The sequence below is a fragment of the Cantharellus anzutake genome (assembly GCF_015039405.1).
Source record: "Cantharellus anzutake strain C23 chromosome Unknown EI90scaffold_13, whole genome shotgun sequence".
Lineage (NCBI taxonomy): Eukaryota > Fungi > Basidiomycota > Agaricomycetes > Cantharellales > Hydnaceae > Cantharellus > Cantharellus anzutake.
This window is the reverse complement of record NW_024066963.1, coordinates 1,265,009-1,284,047: the sequence shown is the minus strand read 5'-3', so window position 1 is coordinate 1,284,047 and position 19,039 is coordinate 1,265,009. Positions and strand designations below refer to the sequence as shown.

The 19,039-nt window shown below is 47.3% G+C and overlaps 3 protein-coding genes across 3 annotated transcripts; 1 reads left to right on the top strand and 2 right to left on the bottom strand.

Moving 5' to 3' along the window:
• Positions 1-8,104: 8,104 nt before the first annotated feature.
• EI90DRAFT_3120569 (uncharacterized protein) lies at positions 8,105-9,037 on the top strand (the record flags this gene model as incomplete). Its single annotated transcript, XM_039063321.1, has 1 exon — positions 8,105-9,037. The coding sequence occupies one exon, from the start codon at positions 8,105-8,107 to the stop codon at positions 9,035-9,037; it is 933 nt and encodes a 310-aa protein (XP_038918682.1).
• A 4,837-nt stretch (positions 9,038-13,874) lies between these two features.
• Positions 13,875-16,473, bottom strand: EI90DRAFT_332191 (uncharacterized protein). Its single transcript, XM_039067492.1, has 2 exons — positions 14,985-16,473; positions 13,875-14,921 (listed from the first exon to the last, which is right to left on the bottom strand). The coding sequence occupies exons 1-2, from the start codon at positions 16,347-16,349 to the stop codon at positions 13,995-13,997; spliced, it is 2,292 nt and encodes a 763-aa protein (XP_038918681.1). The 5' UTR covers positions 16,350-16,473; the 3' UTR covers positions 13,875-13,994.
• On the bottom strand, positions 16,465-18,644 carry EI90DRAFT_332156 (uncharacterized protein). Its single transcript, XM_039067491.1, has 4 exons — positions 17,090-18,644; positions 16,888-17,027; positions 16,578-16,831; positions 16,465-16,528 (listed from the first exon to the last, which is right to left on the bottom strand). The coding sequence occupies exons 1-3, from the start codon at positions 18,320-18,322 to the stop codon at positions 16,630-16,632; spliced, it is 1,575 nt and encodes a 524-aa protein (XP_038918680.1). The 5' UTR covers positions 18,323-18,644; the 3' UTR covers positions 16,465-16,528; positions 16,578-16,629.
• Between the last annotated feature and the right edge of the window lie 395 nt (positions 18,645-19,039).

Genomic DNA, 19,039 nt, shown 5'->3' with positions numbered 1-19,039 from the left:
GAATATTGGGTTCGGTTGTCGTGATCCGTTTAATTCAAATGGCGAGTAGCTGGTACTTGTCAGGGATTGGCCCCTGACCCCGCTGTCAGGGCACCCAACCACACCCCAGAACCACCCTCTGAGACTTCCCCCACTTCCCTGACCTCCCCATCCCTACATATCTCTCACAACTTCAGCCTGCATGTGAGCCTGTGGGAAAAATCACGTGGGTCAAGGCGAGCAACTCGCCCTAACCCATGTGACACTTTTTCCGAGTCACGGGAACATGCTCAGCTTCTACCCAGAGTCACGTTACGAACTGTACAGTACAATAGCCAAGCAGGGAATAGGGAGACTTACCCTTCTTCTCAACTCAATCCCCGCTTAGTCCCTTCAGTGAGTTTGAGGAGCTGAGGACAGGGTCTAGCGCCCAGCCACCCGGAACACCGCACACACCTAGGCCTGTGGTCAGGCTGTCCCCGATCGAGGACCGAGCCCTGACAGTACCATCAGAAGTCAACATGTTGATCGCCAATTCGATTATCGGCAGTTTAGGTGCCCAGTCTCTTTGGCTCTGAGATACTGCTTGGCGAAGCATCTGGCTGATGGTACAGTGTGCATGCTTGGTAGCACCATCTGTTTTGGGGTGGTAAGCACTGGAAAGCCGGAGTTCTATGCCAATTAGCTTGTGTAGTTCATTCCAAAACGTTGAAGTGAATAAGCTATCACAGTCACTTACTATCCGTAGTGGTAGTCCATGTAATCTATAAACGGACTTGAAGAAAACCTCTGCCATATTGCATGCTGTGTATGTCTGTAGTGTCGGTACCAGGTGGACCATGCCACTAAAATGGTCGATTATCTTACAAATCATGTCGAACGTGCCATGTCGTGTTTTTGAAAGGGGCATCAGTCCCATGAAGTCTATGCCAATCGATTCCCATGGATGAGAAGGTATTGGTAGCATCTTGAGTAGTCTGAACGGTGCTGTTGTCCATGACTTTGACCTTGTGCATGTTGGACATGAGGTGCAAAACTTATGAGTATCACGAAGCAGGTTCTTCCACCATACATGGTGTCGAAGGTACATTTGAGTCTTCTCTGCCCCTAAGTGTGCTAGGACGGAGTGTGCATGAGATATGATTATCTTGCGCAAAGATTGTGGTCCGATTGATGCATCTGGTATGCAAAGTACAGTGAACTGTATGTTTCTCATGAACACAAAAGACTTGTCATTGTCGTTCTTCCCGATGGAAAAGTTTGGGAAATGAGAGGGATTCTCCAAGACCTTCATGAAGAATGCGTCATGACTGTACTCATCTGTGATCAATTCCAGCAGCTTGAGGTCCGGTTCATTCTGGGAGACTAAAGATATGAGGCTGGGTGGCATCTCAGTGTTCTCAGTCTCTAACTCTGAGTGGATCTGATTAGACACTTGGTCTGTCAACTGCGGTAACTCGCTGTCGTTGGTTTTTCGCATGTGAGCCGGTACCTTGATCTTAATCTTTATTCTTTCCGGTGATTCTTCCTCTGGAGTCTCTCTTGTGGCAGGAGATGGTTCATTCACATCTGAGGTTACTGGTTTCTTGGGGGGATAGATGCGTAGTCTGCATGGTTGCACAACAGCGATCCCAGTGACCACTGGGGCTGTGTAGGATGTATCCCTTGGGGCTCCATTCTCGCTATCATTTTCCGATAAAGTTTCTGATATGAACTCTGAAGCGGCGTGGACTGTGCCTGCAGTTTCATTGCTGTACATACGAGACAATGAATCAGGGAATCCATTCTCTTTCCCTGGCAAGTAATTAATCATAAAATCGAAATCACTTAGTGCATCCAGCCAACGTGCCTGGCATTGAGATAAATTCCGTTGGGACTTAGGGAATTCCAGCAGTTTATGATCAGTAAACAATCTAAATCTACAACCAAGCAATTGGTCTCGGAATCGATTCAATGATTCGATTATCGCCAGCAATTCTCGCTCATGGACAGGGTGAAAGGGATCTTACTTGTTTTGGGGACAGTACATTCTGTTCCCCCATTCGCCTCAGGCCTCAGTTGGTCCATCTAAGTATACGCTTTGATGGGCTGTATATTTATGGGGTAGAAGTAAAGGCTGATCCACCTTTTACAGCTACCCCAAGGGTTTATATACATTCTAATACATTCTCGGCACAAATAAATAGAGAAGCTTCTGCGATGCTAAATTAGCATCGCAACATAATTATCAGACAACACAACATCAATTGATGTTGTGGGTGGAATATAGACATGGGCTGGGGCCTCACATGGGGTAATTCTGTTGTGTAGGAGTAAATTTCCCAGACCAGAAACAAGCGATTTGGGCTGTCTCCAGGTCATCTCCTTGACTCAAAACACCGCCTGCTCCTGTCAGCAAAGCGTCTGTAATCAAATTAATTGCAGGAGCCTCTTTTGAATAATCAAGTGGCTTTCTATGATGGTTGCAGTGATCTTGAACAATTTCCTTAATTTGTTCGAATGCATGTTGGTGTGTTTCATTCCATTTCCAGACCTTCTTGGCATTGGTCAGTGGTGTTAATACACCCATAGGGATGCAGATCCCTTTACAATTGGGGGCTAGGTAGCCTACAGCTCCCAAGAATCCATGCAACAAAGATGCGTTCGTGGGAACTTTCCAATTCCTGATACTCTCAACTTTGTTGGGGTCCATTCTGATTCCTTTCTGGTCGATCACATGGCCCAATATCTTCAGTTCGTCAGTGAAGAATTGCAGTTTATCCGGTGTGGACAAATAGAATTTCTGCTTTTCCAACAATCGGAATACCATGTGGCAGTGCCCAATGTGTTCGTCTATTGAATTTGAATAGATTATTATGTCATCTAAGTATGGGTCTACCCATTTTCCAATATATGGGCCAAACATATGACACATAGTCATTTGCCACGTTGCGGCAGCGTTCTTGTCGCCTTGGCACATGACTCGGCTTTTCATCATGCTGTCCGGAGTGATAATTAAGTTCTTCTCCTCGTCTGCCAGATCTACTCTCATTTGTTCATATGCATCTTGTCCATCTACTATGGACACAAACTTGTGATGGGCTACTCTATCAAGAATAGCTCTTATGTCAGGGAGTGGAGAGGACATTGGGACAGTGTTCTCATTGATTTCGCACTTATCTACTACTGTCCAGATGCGAACTTCTCCATTCGGCCCTGGTTTCTTCTTGAGGACCAGCAAAGGCATGCCATTAGTACCATTGTAGTATACCCATCATCCAGATCTTAGCATTATATCTCGTTTCTTTTCCCACAAAGGACGTAAGAGTTCGGGACACATAGCTCATCTGAACCTGTATATCTTCCTTTCATCCTTCAGCGGGATCTGATGGTTGATATTACGCAGAGTGTCAGGGGACGACTCCCAGGTCCCCATGACCCTCCCCTATGGTCCACAGTCTCTGGTCTGGCCAGCCCTATCCAGGGCACAATCCTACTGTGGGTAAGAAGATGAGAAGGAAGCTAACTTCTCATCTTCCCACAGTGGCCACAATATCAGCAAAACTTCCAGGGATACCCGGAAGTCACATGAAGGGGTAGGAATCGGGCCCGGAGCATGCGGTGTGTGGAGCATGTGGGAAGCACGGCAGGTGGAAGCAGGTCCGGACGTGGGTCCGGGTCCAGGCTAGTCAGGGTGTGTGCCCTGACACAGAGGTGATAACAGAGTCTCATCAAATGGTTTACAAAGCTCAGCTGCCTCGTTCCTCAGCATCTCCCTTAATTTTTCCAAATCCCTTTCAATCATTACCGATCTCAGTGATGGGATCACTACGGAGTCTTCTCCTTTTAATGCTTCTGGCGTTGCTGAGCCTATATGCAAACATGGTGGATAATAGGAGGGCTAATGTGGAAGCTCAGTCTCCGTAAATGAAGAACTGAGGGGAAAAAGAAAATAGACCCAAACAATTACCTATATACAATGCAGTCATGGTATCAATACAACAGAAACAAAAAGTAAGATCATGTGAGTTTGGTTAGTGAGTCACGTGTTGTTGTAACTCCAACAGTGGATTCAGTCCAAGGAGTACCGAAGGTTGATACAGGAACGGTGTACCCAAAATCACATTGTAGTCATGAAGGTTCATAATGTCAAAGCGTTTTCTGCAATCGATATTTTTGTATCTGAACGTTGCAAGAGGGCTTGCGGCTCTCTATGCTGACTAAGCTCGTGGGGCCAAACTCTCCAAAACCTCTACTCTCTCTCTAGACTTTACTCGACTCTCGATCCTTAACTCCATGGTGAGTTCTCCGGGATATCCGCAAGGTCCGGGCTCAGCGTCCACTACTCACTCGTTGTGAGCTAGACAGCTGCCCTTATTCCTACTGTTGGAATTCCACTCACTCACACCCACTCTAGCGCATCCTAGCACCTTAGAGAATTTTTGGGGGAGGGGAGAACTTTCTTTTTACAAATCCGGTATGTGCAGGATTATATCTAATAATTATTTTTAGAAAGAATAGATGGGGAATATTGGTACCATATGGCACCTGGGTACCTTATCAGGCGAAATAATAAAAAGGGTAACAGCAGCAATAAAAGAATATCAATCAATAACTGAAATGATGGTGAAATATGAAAATAAAAGAAAATAAGCGATATCTCAATGGATTTACGGAATTATGAGCCGAAATTGGAAATGTAGCCGGAAATAACTCTCACACAGCCGATAAACATTTTTACCAATTTATTAGACGCCGTGGGAATGAGTGAGGCTGGAATTCTTGCCGCTTGAGATTCCCACGCCCGCACATGCCTGTGCCTAACTTGCCCAACATAGAACTCCATCAAATCTCCTCCGATTAAGACGTTCTTGATATCGTCGGAATCGTACGAATTAGCACTATTTTTAGATACCAATTCCGTACCGAGTTCGTCGCATGAATAAAAGGGGTTTTCTAATCGTGGAAACGGGTATCCGAGCCGGTGCTGTGCATGGGCGATTATCCTGCCTACAACGTCACTGTTGTCTCAAGTTGCACGTTAACTCTGGAACTGGTGATGGCCAGCTGTACTGTAAGCACTGTCGAAAGCTTCGTTGTCGGCAGCTTCAGCTGGTCCACACAAGAGGTGGAGATGAAGTCAGCTAATGAGCCAGAATCCACGAGAGTGTGGCAAACGTTGCCATTAATGTAAGTCTTAATTACCATTCCCTTGGGTAGTATGCGTGTTACATCCTTTGGGGTTGCGGTGGTACGTTCAAGACCGTCTGACAATCAGGCACCCTCCATTCGGAGCTTAGGTCCTTTGGGCTTGGCTGTGTTAACTGGGACATATTTCACACTCTCAGTGGATGCACTCATCGAGTGTAGCAGTCTGGTAAGTGATTCTATTTCTATCATACTTTCTAGGCTCTGCACATTTACAGTGTTTATGCTCACACTTGGGTTTCCTTTAGTCACAGGACAGTCCTTCACTAGGTGACCTGCCTGTTTGCAGTTGAAGCACAGGCCTTTGGCTCTCAGCTCCTCGCTTTCTTCTTTGGATAGCCTGGTCCACGACGACTTGGGTCTGCGCCCTCTGTCAAAAACCCGGATCATAGGGGAAAATGCGTGAGTCCGAATGCAGGTGGGGCTCAACTAGAGGGGGTCCGAGAGCTCCGGTAGTGGACCGAAGCTTCTCCAGTGAGCCTGGTTCTGCTGGATGGTACAAGAGGCTCTAAGAAGGACATGGCCTCAGTGACTCGGAGGGAGCACTGTGCCTCCATTACGTCTCAGTTAGTCCTTTATTTCTCATGTCTGAGGTATCTTGTAGAAATGGGCCGGGATTCACTCAGAGGGACTTGGGGTAGCATTTTAGTCGAGATTAGAACTGAGGAAAACTACAGGTTCTAATCTACAGGTATTTATAAGGGGGAATGGAAAGGACTTAGTCAAAGTCCGATTGATAATAGAAGAACACCGAAAGGTGCCAAATGATACCGAGAGGTACCGAAAGGTCCCGAACGATATTCTTAACGGGGAACCGAGGTGTCGGGTCGAGGAGGGCAGAGTAAAAGGCCGGAAAATGAATGGGAACGAGAAATGGGTAAGAGGGGGTTAGCCAACTGAATGGTAAGAAGAAGGTAGTCGTGCTATGAATGGAAGGTGACTAATAAGTGATGACATGAGTGGGGTCACCGAAGGATGCGGGTAGCTCCGAAGGTGGAGTTGCGTATCCAAAGGATGTTGGGTGACTCCAATAAATGAAATGGGTGGAGAAATGGTTTAGGGGTATGTCACGGGATGTCAGAGGTCCATCAGGATATCGGAGCAAATCCGGAGTCTCTGAATGTTCCGACTTGGGACCGAGCTTCCGGGATGGGAGTGGCCAGGGTTCGGTGTGCTGCAACCAGGCCGGAGCTGAGACAGTTAGGAAGGAAGGTGACTTGGGGAGTGGGGAGGCATGGTGTAGGGGATGGTGGAGTTGTTAGGAAGGTGTGGTGTGGTGGGAGTGCGCGGGGTCGGGATTCCAGGATATGACACCCTCCAGACTTCTTCTCGCTTTCTCTTTCTTTCTTGTTGTCATTCTGTCTCACAGCTCTGTCATCCTTTTCAGACCATTTACCTTCCTTGGTCTGGTTCTTCTGATTCTTGGACAAATACTTATCTCTTTCGCGTTCACTTGGGCGATTTTGGTTTCTCTTACGACTTTCCTCATACTTCATCATCTTCTTTGCCTGTTCAGCATTCATGGCTATAACCTTAAGTTCTTCTATTGTGCCAATGTCTGGGCTAAAGCCATAATCCAATAACTTTACATGGTAATACTGATCTAATCCATTGAATACACGTTGTATGAATTGTCAATCCATAATGTCATTTATCCTTTTCCGAATACGACCCATTTCCTGAATGTACTCTTGGACTGTTGAGTTATGTTGGGACCATCGCTCAAAGCGATCACGTTGGATCTGGTGGAATTCTGGTGGAAAGCACTTGTCAAAGAGGGCTTTCACAGCTGTGGTGAGTGTCCAGCCCCATGGTTCCAATGCAATTGTGGACACGTACCAGGTAGCGGCCTTGCTGCTTAACATATGTTGGAGGTGTTTGACCTTGTCCCATCTGTGGACCTTGTTTAATTCAAAGTAGGTCTTTATGCTGGCGAACCAGACTTCAAACTTGTCGTAATTGGCCTCACTGCTATATGGTTCAGGTCCCTTGACCTTGATGTGTGGGCTAGATTGCTTTCCTTTCTTGAGCAATTTCATAAGTAGGCTTGTGTCATTCTTCAGACTCAACCTGTTCAGTTTCCCTAGTTTTAACAACTCGGAGTCATCTGTGTGTATGGTACTAGTCCTTATTGATGAACTTGATGAAGAAGAACTACTGTCACCATCATCATCAGAGGGGTCCGACAGGGTTAGGTGTTTGGCTAAAAATGAGGAAGGAGGGACGAACATTGAAGCTTTGGGCACTCTCAACGTCATGTGGTTCTGTACCACTGGCACATATTCCGCATTCACAAAGAGATTGTTGGGGTCGATTGGCACGTTGTCTGTGTTCGCAAATGGGTAGGGAGTTGGGGTTGGAGTTGGGGTTCCACCACTAGGTCCCGCATTGTCAGTGTGTCGTTCAGTAGGCCTCGTCCCAACATTACAGTATTTGTTTCATCCGCGCACACCGCGTCTGGTGTAAGGACCTCTGCGGTGGGGTGGCACCCACTCTTGGCTGTGGTAGGGAGATGTAGGAGGTAGTGGTGGGCACGTGAACCTGTTATTAGTAGATAGGAAAAGCAGAGATCTTGTATTTACACCCCTAGTGTAATATCGAGTTCGACTTTGGTTCAGCAACTTTCGATCACCCTAAGATTTTGTGAGTCCCTTAACCACCTGAACTCAATCGCCGGCCTCTGCCGATGTTAAGGTCCCTCACATTTTTTCGCTACCTGCACACTCTCGATCTACACCGATCTAAACCAATCTAACCCTCACTTCCAAATTCCCAGCTTAAGGCTGGCCACCTTAAGCTTCACCTCCTCTAACGACTTAGTTGCAACTAGATGATGAGACTTAGGAGTGGTCGTGGCTACGTGCCTTTGGTAAGCCGACATGGCCGATCTCTCTCAGTCGATACATTGGCACCCGAAACAATTACTAATGAAATTTCCATGCACAATGGGAGCCTGTTGGCAGAAGCTGCCGAGCTCTCTCCTGAGATACAGAATGAACAGGACATGCTAGTGGTGACACTAGAAGTCAAGCTAAGTGTCAGGGAAGCTGATGAGAACTACGGATACGAGATAGATCTGGTAAGTGGCTTCCCAAGCTTGAAGAGCGCAGAACTTGCAGCTCCAGGGATTAGCCCCGTTAATACCTGCAGCACGAATAACCGCAGCACAGATGCCTACAGCACAATAAGTACCAGCAGCGCAGATGGAACATCTAGTGACAGATTGTCTGAAGACTGCCTCTCAGACAAAGAGGAAGACATGTCTATAGTCAATGAAGACAATCTTTATCTAACGGGACAAGAGAACCCAGAACGTTCCTTCACCCCCATATCCCTCCAGAACCCCCCTGACCCATATGCACAATTCAGTGAGAAATCTTTCTCATTGTCAGATATCTTAGCGATGCTGGACGACACTCTCAATAAGATCCTTTGCTTCAGAGACCTAGTGGTGAAGCACGAATCCAAATTGTATGCTCCAGACTTATGGACAGATACCCAATCTGACGCTGAAACTGCTCGAATATACTCAGCTACTGGCACTCAGATGGCTCGAGCATCCACATCTACTGAAAAAGGCAAAGGACGCGAGGTACTTTCGCCCACACCACCAACACCATGCCAATCGAAGGTCATTGATAAAGACAGTGAGAACGACAATTCAGATGAGTTAACAACTCAAGCTTGCAAGTTATTTGACAGACACATGGACTCCAAGACGGTCCTTAATGGATTGGCATCGAACAGACTAACAAGGCACAAGGCATCGAAACGCGAGTCAATGACGCCCAAGAGAGACAAACCTGTTAAGGAAAAGCATTGTAACGCCAGCATCCCCTTCACTTTCAAGCACTATCGGCCATATGAATGACCTCTCAATGGCAACACTACAGACAGAACACTCAGTCGACACCACCGAAGGAGTGGCTGAGGCAAGCTCTTCAGCTCCAAAGAATGTCTAGACTTTGTCATACTGTACTGGCACGACCAACAACCAGTTCCCACGGCCTCCGGGAGTTGCCGGAGGCTGCTAATCAATTCAATCGTGTTGATTTTCAATTCAATCCAAGGTCCTCATGTGACGCGTGACCGGTTGTTGGTCATGCCAGTACAGTAAGTGCAGGTTCTGAATTTATTTTATTGTTCCCTTTATCTTTAGTATTATATATGGCTTCTAACAACTAATCCTGTAAGGGGTTGGTGTAGGTTCCAACCCCAGTTCTCCTCAATCCTCAGGTTGTCAATAAAGTTGAGCTGTATGGAGCTTTAATTATCAACGATGGGGAGGAAAAGGAGTTCTGTTCCTTTTCCCAAATCCCCATGTTATTGTATATACATTGTTTATACATGTTTAAGTCGAGACAAATATACAATAAGATAATGAATGAAGGGTGGGGTTACCACTCCTTACAAATCTCTAATTCGTAGATGCAAGTTGCCAACATCGCAGGAGGGCAACTGTAAGCATAGAGAACCGTATATAAGCTAGAACCTTAGTAGATAGGAAAAGCAGAGATCTTGTATTTACACCCCTAGTGTAATATCGAGTTCGACTTTGGTTCAGCGACTTTCGATCACCCTAAGATTTCGTGAGTCCCTTAACCACCTGAACTCAATCGCCGGCCTCTGCCGACGTTAAGGTCCCTCACAAGTGCCGCTTTGGTGGGTGTTCAGACATCAGCAAAAGTCCATTATGCTCCGGAGCATCAAGAGTGGCTGGAGCATGTGGGAGACAAAACAACAGATTGGGCACTCCTGGAGCCAATAGTGTTCTCCTGGGAGGGGGTTCAGGAGCAGCTGGGAGTGGTGAGGAGTATGTAATGTGCCAGGAGCAGTGGGAGGAAAATTTTGGTCTCTAAAAAGTTGAAAAAAAAAATTTAGGGAAAAATCAAAAAAAAAATTCAGGAACTATAGTGCCTTTAAAGTGCTTTCAGGACATATAATTATTTGCAAAATTGAGGAAGAAATGATGGAGAAAAATGGAAAATACTTTCGGAGACCCGAGAAATAATGAGAACTGAATTGATGGGAAAGTCTGAAAATTGAATAGGAAAGTGAGGGGAAGCCTTGTAAGCATTGTTATTTTCTGCTGTTCTGATTTTTCCTGATTGTTCTTGGTCTCACTCCCAGCTGCTCCTGGACCCTCCCAGGAGCTTTCAGGAGCTTCCTGGAGTATTGAGGAGCAGCTGGGAATGAGACCAAGAAGAATCGGGAAAAATCAGAACAGCAGAAAATAACAATGCTACAAGGCTTCCCCTCACTTTCCTATTCAATTTTCAGACTTTCCCATCAATTCAGTTCTCATTATTTCTCAGGTCTCCGAAAGTATTTTCCATTAGCTCCTCCTGGACCCTCCCAGGAGCTTCCAGGAGTATCCAGGAGTATCCAGTAGCAGCTGGGAGTGAGACCAAGAACAATCAGGAAAAATTAGAACAGCAGAAAATAACAATGCTACAAGGCTTCCCCTCACTTCCCTATTCAATTTTCAGACTTTCCCATCAATTCAGTTCTCATTATTTCTCGGGTCTCCGAAAGTATTTTCCATTTTTCTCCATCATTTCTTCCTCGATTTTGCAAATAATTATATATCCTGAAAGCACTTCAAAGGCACTACAGTTCCTGAATTTTTTTTGATTTTTTCCCTAATTATTTTTTTCAACTTTTTAGAAGTCCCTATTTTTCAAATTTTCCTCATTTCCCTCTATATCCCCCCCTCATTCTCCCCCTCATTCTCCCCCCTCATTCCCCCCCTCATTCTCCCCCCTCATTCCCCCCCTCATTCCCCCCCTCATTCTCCCCCTCATTCTCCCCCTCATTCTCCCCTCATTCTCCCCCTCATTTCCCCCTCATTTCCCCCTCATTTCCCCCCCTCATTCTCCCCCATTTCCCCCTCCCCCATATTCTGCCAGCCCGAAAGTGATTAAGTTGCCAGATTAATCATATATCAGGCCATAAATTTTGATTGTGTATTGGTGAGTCTCAGTGTCCTTGATATATAGTATAGTGTTTGATCTAAATGTTAAGCAGTGTCTTGTTGTGTTAGTCTTGTGGTAGGAGGTATTCATGGGGGATCTTCCCTCTTTTTTTTTCCTTTTCATTTTCAAATGCTCCAGGAGCTCCCAGAAGCTTCTCACCCCTATACACTTTGAAGCATTTAAATTGTATTTACTGGATATGTTTGTGCACAAAGCAATGCTCCAGGCCCTCCTGGGAGTGCCCTGGAGTACCTAGCCAACTCCGGAGGAAATGGGCTGTTCCTGGACCGGCCAATCTCCTCCTGATTCTCCCAGTGCTCTCGATACTCCGGAGCACTCAGGAGCATAACAATTTTTTGCTGATGGACTCAGAGGCGAATGGCCGCTTTCTTTTGTCTTGGTGCCGGTGATCCATAGCACAAGTGTCAGCATCAGCTAAGTAGTAGAAGGGTGAATTCCAAATCGCATTTTAAAGCGCCGTGTGAGAGAAAAAAAAATGCAAAAATGCGATGCAGGTTCAATAACAGCCACTGTTTTGGGAAATGGAACGACGCCACGAGGTCAGTTACTAGCGGCGTCGAAAAAGCTAGCCAGATAGGTAGTCCAAGGCGGCACAAGTGCTCCACCATTCATCAGATTACAAATGCGAATTGAGTTGGTCAATTGTGTACAGTGGGGGACGCTCAAAGTCATCCTCTCAGCTCAAACCGATTTTTAGCTCTTCATCACCTCAGATTCACAACCTACGGCCCAAATTACGTCGATTTGACCCCTTTCCAGCGTCTGGTACTTAAATTTTGTGCAGTGCCAATTTTCGAGGTTGATTCATCAAAATCTACCTAATCTGAGGGAGTTGCGGAGTCACAACACAGAATTAGCACCGATGAAAACACGCGTGCAGTTGAGATCTAAGTGAGCAGTGACTCAATTCCCACACGAGCAGACTCGGGAACTGTGCGATGAGAGCGTACATCGGTCACACCCACCTTTCTCGTATGTTCCAGTGTCGATCTCAGTTCAAACCTCTCCCCAATCGGCATGTTGAGTGCAATGGACAGCATTGTGTCATTCCGTCCACGTCTCCAGCTGCAACTGTACTTTTTGTTCCTGAAAAAGCTCCCTTCTCCCTTCGGACTCGACTCCCGTTGATCCTGGAACGTGTACAGGCATCGCTACTATATCAAGTCAACCCACTTGATGAATACTCGCGGATTCCCTCTGCGTGCAATCGCAGTGGTGTGCACACACGCGAGGGAGCACTGCATTGACACCAGCTAGGAAAACGGTTGGGACAAGGTCCAAGGCATGCACGAGCGCTGATTAGATGTTATAAAATTGGCATCGGCATGAGCATGTTACCGATCCAATAATCCGGCTTTACTCCAACACCGCACGAGCCGCGACCCCTCCTCTTTCAAATCACCCCCTGAATTTCCTTCCAAGTGCCAATAATTGCGCGAGAATCCAAAGTCGAATTGGCGGAATCCCTGGGTTACGGAACGCTGTTCGAAGCAGAGGTAGGATTCGGTTTATTCAAGGTAGGATCTTCAGGGCTACGCACATGCTCTTAGCGAGCCGGTAGGAAAGTAGGTTCCCTTGGGTTCGGGGGTATGTTATATGGAGGATGAAATGCCGCACCATTTGCATTCAGCGTGTGCATAATCATACTTTATCGACCATGACATTACTAGCTGCCACCAGGTACGATCCAAATTAAAGAATAGCCTGCACAGTGGTCTTAATGATGTATAGTTTTTTTTTTTTTGGGAAAATCCAAACCGGCATGGGCGTGTGCTCACATTTAATTTCGACGTGCATGCTGGCCACATATATTGGGGAGCCCGGGAAAGAATTTGTAACCTCATGAGGTGCGTTGTTCGGTTTGAGTCCTAGCACATCATGCAGGGCAGTAACACTTCAACTGGAACTTGGAACACAGACAGTCAGTAGGGCTGAGGAATCAGCTGTGTCTGACGTCTCTACGTGCACAAGGCTTGGTACATATAATGTCTATCTTTGAGTAATATGACCGCGAGAGTACGGTTGCCGGCCGCTCCATATCAGAAATACCCCTGGAGTGTCTTCAACGTTGCAACGTGTTCACACTCGCCATGCTCTGTCACTTCCTCTGAAGCTTGTGTGGTCAAGATTTCAGAACAGGGTAACTCGCTAGATTTGTCTCCGCCGCAATTTTGCCGAACCTCAAAGCTGGCATGTTTTTCAGACTTAGCTTTCTGACCACAAAGCTTCGTAGGTCATCCTTTACGGGCATTAGGTGGATGGCCAGATTTATTTCAACCGACATGAACATTGCAGTATGAATCCGCTCTGCCGCAAAGTGAAGACATTAACCAAGGAAAGAGGAATTATTGGGGTGTTAAACAATCTGGCTGATATCGACGATGATTGGGGCTTTCATCCTGCCCTGGACAAGAAACCGAGTTCCATCTTTACTAGCCTGGGGAAGGTAAAAGTAGCTGGTTTGGTTAACGCTATTACGAAATCTAGGGTCTACTGCATCCATATTTCGATCACCGTACCAGGCCCTCGCGTTGTATTGGGGATCCACAACATTGGGAACCACCACATGTTCGATTGGTTCGTAATCCCATAGCCGTTCAAAAGTGAATTTGATTTTCCCATTGAGAAAGATTTGGTGGGTGTACTGAGACATTAGTGGGACTCTTCCTACTGCGCATGAGTAGATTTCCGTCCCAACCTCTGGAAGGTGAAGGTCGTAAAAGGGGCACTTCAGCCATGATCTATCTGAGTCGTGCCTGGACAATGACGAGTCGGAAGTTTGCCCATAGTTCATGTCCACTTCCGGGATCAAAGGAATGGCAGATTGAAGGATTATGGGGTTGGGGATGGAATATGAGCAAGGGGGGGAACACCAGTATTGATGATCCACTTGTCGAAACCTTGCGCACAAAATCGTGCGATCCATTCACCTGAATATGTTGACCAGACAAAAGCGTCATGCGCATCGTAAGCGCAGACATATCGGCCTCCAGGAGAGAATCCAAGTGATTGTCGCAAAGGAAGGGAAAGGCATTCGGAAGACCGAGCGGTGGAAGGAGGTGCAAGAAACTGAATGGATGGGTTGCCGGAGACACACAAGAGTGTTATATTCTCGTACCAAGCATCTTTAGAATTTCGTGGGACTCGTACAACAAACCACCCATTGTCCGACACTGCAGTTAGAGGAAGGTAATGGCTGTTGGGAAGAGTGCCAAGCTTCACCGAAGGCATTTCATGGCGGAAAATGGTAGTGTTTCCTTGAGTATCTTCGGTGGCAATGTGGGTATTACCACCATGGATAAATTCAATCCAAATGGGAGGATAGGAAGAATCACTCTGGAATTGACAGATTGTGCACTGATCGTCAATGTCAGCTACTTCGATAATACCACTTCCAAATCCAAGCGCTACACGATGGCCATCTCTTGAGAGCGCTGCACAGGTCACAATACCATTGCGAACATTCTTGTTACGAAACTCGGCTTCGTAATTGGTCTCCCATCCATTCTTCCTCGACAATTTAGTCAGCTCCGCCTCCATCACCCCTCGAGCTCTGTGTGCGTCATCGGATAAAGGAATTAAGCCACCGGCGAATTCGCCGGAGACACTGAAGACTCGAACAGGGTCCGAGAGATGACCATAATATTTGTACATGGGTGATGACGTTGGAGTGAATGGGAGAACGGATCGATAAGCATGCCATGGGGATTCGCTAAAGAGTTCCTGGGCACCACGGATGACAGAGATCGACTCGTGATTCTGTAAAACAAAGTGACATCACATCATCGAAACACTCGAAATTCAATTCATTTTGGGGCTTACCTCGAATTGATCCCAATCAGGAGGAAATTTTCCTTTACCCTTTGCTGAGAAGAACGAGGCCAAGTTTTGTATCCAGAATTGTTCAAATTCTCTCTGCAATTCATTAGACTCTTGTGAAAAGAGGAGCGAAGGGTCCAAGTGTTGGAACAACTCCGTAAGTGCATAGTCGACATGCTTGGGTTTCGTAGTCTTGCCCCTAGACTCCCACTTCTTTTCATCTCCCCAAGGAAGTTCAGGGAGACCCAACTCATTCCTTTTAATGGCACCATTCACAAATCGAAGGAGCTGCAACCCAATTGAATACCCTTTCTTGTCGCTAATAAAAAATACTTCGTCCTCTTCATTGCCAATTGGAATCCCTGTGATGAATTCCTTCACTGTCGCATGATAGAATTTGACAGGAATGCTGTCTGTTGAAGGTAGATCGACTATTGAGCTAATGGGCTTGAGTATCGAGCGCACTTCATGCTCAGAATACTTTCCAAGGAGCTGTGATATCTCATACACGCCGAATTCTCGCCGTGGGACAATCATCATCCCAACAACCTCACGGTACTTCTCTGCGAGGCGTGGATTAACTTTTGTGCGCTGGCCTAAATAGGCCCGTCGCATTATTCGCAAGTACTCCGAGTTCAGATCCTCAGGTGCGTCTGTGAGATTGAGATAGTAATCGAATTCGGATTCCAGCACGGAACCGCATTGAATCTGATAGCGGACGTCACGTATCCGGGTTGAGGCGATAATAGGTAAGCCACGGCAAGCTGAAGAGAACGCATTGAGGTCCTGCTTGGTCGGTTTCCAGGGAGACTCCGTGATACAATCCTGGAACCCATTTTCGAGCATACAACGGATCGTGTGGAAATTCTCGTCTTTTGCAATCTGATCCATATCTTCATGAGCGATCGAAAGATGCGGATTAGCTCGAGTCCAAGCGGAAATCACTTGCGGCTCCGGACGGCAACTGATGAGTATGGAAAACGTCGAAGGTAGCTCATCAAGCAGAAGAACGAGCCTCATCAAAGACGCAAGCACCTCTGGATTCCCGCACTCATCAAGTCCATCCAATACGATCACAGGGCGACCCTTTCCTGAAGACAATACACCCCCGAGTTCACGCATAGGGTTGATGATCCAAGCTTTCATCTCTTTCTCTGTTGCAGAACCATCAATACTGCTGAATGAAGCCGGATCCCGAAGTTGCCTGATAAGCGAGTTCTGATACTCGGTGCTGAATGCCGCAAGCTGTCGGGCAAGAGTGGAGGGGAAGCGCTCAATCGAATCGAGTCCTGTTCCCTCTTGGTTCTTATCCCAGAAGAAGGATGCTGCAAGGGTGTGCTGCTTGTCAAGCGTGGAAGCTACACTCATAGATATCGCAGTTTTCCCCGTCCCGGGCGAACCACGCAGCCAGACAAATCGATTCTTAGGATCCCTCAGGTAGTCGAGAATTGAGCCGCGGATTTTGTCCCGAGTGGTCTTAAGGCATTCTGACTTGCTCTTCACACGGTAATATTCGGCATCTACTTTGGGCAGTTTTGAAAGCTCGTCTGAAAATGGCACTGAGATAAAGTCTAGAATCAAGCAAAAAAGACGAACAATCCACCGACACCTGAATCGTATTGAGAAGGTTTATAGTTGTTGCCACCGTCTACACAGAGCGCTCTATTAGTTGAAGTCTAGCGGCATAAATGCGGATCTTGCGAACCGCAAACCGGGAGAGGGCTACACTAATGCACATCCTCACGTCGTTTATGCTTTGCGTTAAAGGGCCCGCCGTGAATACTTTCCTGAAGAGATTTCGATTCTGACTCTGCAGTAACCTGATCCTCTTGACCTGGTCTTCCAGAGTCCTGTCAACAGTGTTCGAGATCTCAATGAATGAACGATCGGAACGGCATCCACGTACGAGTGTAATTCCTTCACTAGAAAAACGACTTCGGGAGGTATCGGTCCCGTCCACAGTTGGAGCGGCCGTAACATGGTGCTGTATGCACTTTGCACATCATCATTCAGCCCTTTGAGAGCTTTGTTATTATTGCTAACGTTCTACGTGAGTGAAGCAAAAGTGAGGGATATATCATTATTAACCGTGAAAACCATATCCAAACCTCGTAAACCTGAAGCAGCATGAGAAGTGAGTCCGGAATGTTAGGGAGGAATGGGATAGGCGAGAATTTGAGGGCGGAAGATGCGGTTTGGAGGATGAGTCTAGTGGCGCTAATGATGCTTTCCTTTTTGCCATCCGACGGGCCAGCTGACGATGACGGAGTGGGCTCTGGCACAGGGGGTACAGGTAAATCTATCCCTGCATTTTCCAGTTCTGTGCGGATGCGTGCATTATTGTCGTAGGGTCCCCAAGGGTTGGGAGTATCACCATGGGTGTCAGAGCTCGATGGCATCGGGGAGGGAGATGGCAATCGGTCCGAATGCACAGGAGATGCGGGCGTGGTGGTAGCAGATGATCCGGGGACAGGTGTGCTCGATCGGCTGATACTATTGACATTTGACCGCCAGGTCCTCATCTCAGGCGCGAGGGACTGGAGACCGCCAGAAGGTGACCATGGTGCCACAATCCGGGAAATTTCGGGATAAGACTCCGTCGATCCATCCCACGGATCACGGTGACTACCTTCGCAAGGGGTTTGTGAGCTGGTGGAATAGGTTTCAAGCGATGAGACCAAAGCGTGTGATTGTGAATCACTGTCAGATATCTCTGGTAGCTCAAGCACGGGAATTGGGAAAGGCCAGGAAGGACCAAAAGCGGGCGCAGCCCCATCAACCCCCAGAGAAGACTCCACTGATCCGTAATCATGAGGAATATTCTCGAGGCCCGAGATTTGGGGAGGCTGTGGACCAGCAGGATGGACCTGGGGCGACGAAGTCGAGGTATCGCTAGAAGATCCAAAAGTAGGCGCGACTCCGGGACTGACGAGATAGGGTCCATTGCACCGATCGGGGCGGCTATTATCGTACGCTTGAAGGCTCTGCGGGCGAGTAAGGACTTGAGGTGATGATGCCAAGGCATAGGGGTGCGGGTGGTTAGGGGACGGCCCGTGCGGCGCAATCATACTCTTATGGGAGGCTGCTTGGTGTGAAGGACCAGAGGACGCCAAAATCGGCGCGACTCTGGGGACGAGGTGAGGCCCACTGCGCCAACCATTATCGCTGGTGAGGGAGGTCTGCGGGTTAGCGGGACGGGGCTGAGAATGGTAAAATGATGATGATGGAACGGATGATTTCTGGTGATCACTGTCGGGCAGTATAGAGGATTGCCGCTTGGGAGGGCGTTCAGACTCAGAGGCAAATGATCGTTTTCTTTTGTGTCGGTACCAGTGATCCATAGCGCAAGTGTCAGCGTTAGTTAAGTAGGAGAAGGGTGAATGCCAGATAGCATTTTCAAGCACTCGTGCAGGAGAAAAACACTCGTTGTCCACGATGCAGATTCAATAACAGCTAGATATCCATTCCCAGCCACTAATACAGTGGAGGCTTGAATCAAGCCACAGCAATGCAGTGCAAGTGCAGTACCATTCATTGAATTACAAATACGAAATTGTGCAGTCGCTCGGCATACTTAAGCGGCATTTCGACTCGCTATATATGGTTTGCGGAACTAGGCGACTCAAGCCGATATCGGGGACATTCGATCTTCGATCAGTGTGGGCTCTTGAGGCTTCCACGGAAGACGGAGTTGCGGGAAGATAACGAGCCCAAGAATGACCTTGTGTTCAATGAGCGCCTCGTTCGAGACGCTCTCATCGAAACAAGTGCAAACGGTTGAGGCTTCGTTAACTTTGTATAAGAGTGACTGGCCACACGGCGCACTGTGAGCTCATTAGGCGACCTACCAGCGGGCTTTCAGTCGGTGCAGTGATCATGATCGTCCTGGCAAGATAAGACGCAATTGGGATTGCAAGACGGCGGCAGGCGGCAATTCCCGGTACACCTGTGGCCGTGTCACAGCTTGTGGAACCAATCCCACCGTCATGGTCAGTAGCTCCAGCTGTCACCCTATTACATCCTGAGACTCAACCCCTAGGCCAACGGTTATGTTAAAG

Bases quoted from the DNA above. Each gene is read 5' to 3' on its own strand.
- EI90DRAFT_332191 (XM_039067492.1), bottom strand. From the start codon at position 16,349: ATGAGTGTAGCTTCCACGCTTGACAAGCAGCACACCCTTGCAGCATCC. The intron at 14,922-14,984 runs GTAAGCCCCAAA...TTTGTTTTACAG, and splicing joins CTGATTGGGATCAATTCGAG to AATCACGAGTCGATCTCTGT.
- EI90DRAFT_332156 (XM_039067491.1), bottom strand. From the start codon at position 18,322: ATGGATCACTGGTACCGACACAAAAGAAAACGATCATTTGCCTCTGAG. The intron at 17,028-17,089 runs GTTTGGATATGG...TCACTCACGTAG, and splicing joins TGCTGCTTCAGGTTTACGAG to AACGTTAGCAATAATAACAA. The intron at 16,832-16,887 runs GTACGTGGATGC...CACTGTTGACAG, and splicing joins CTAGTGAAGGAATTACACTC to GACTCTGGAAGACCAGGTCA.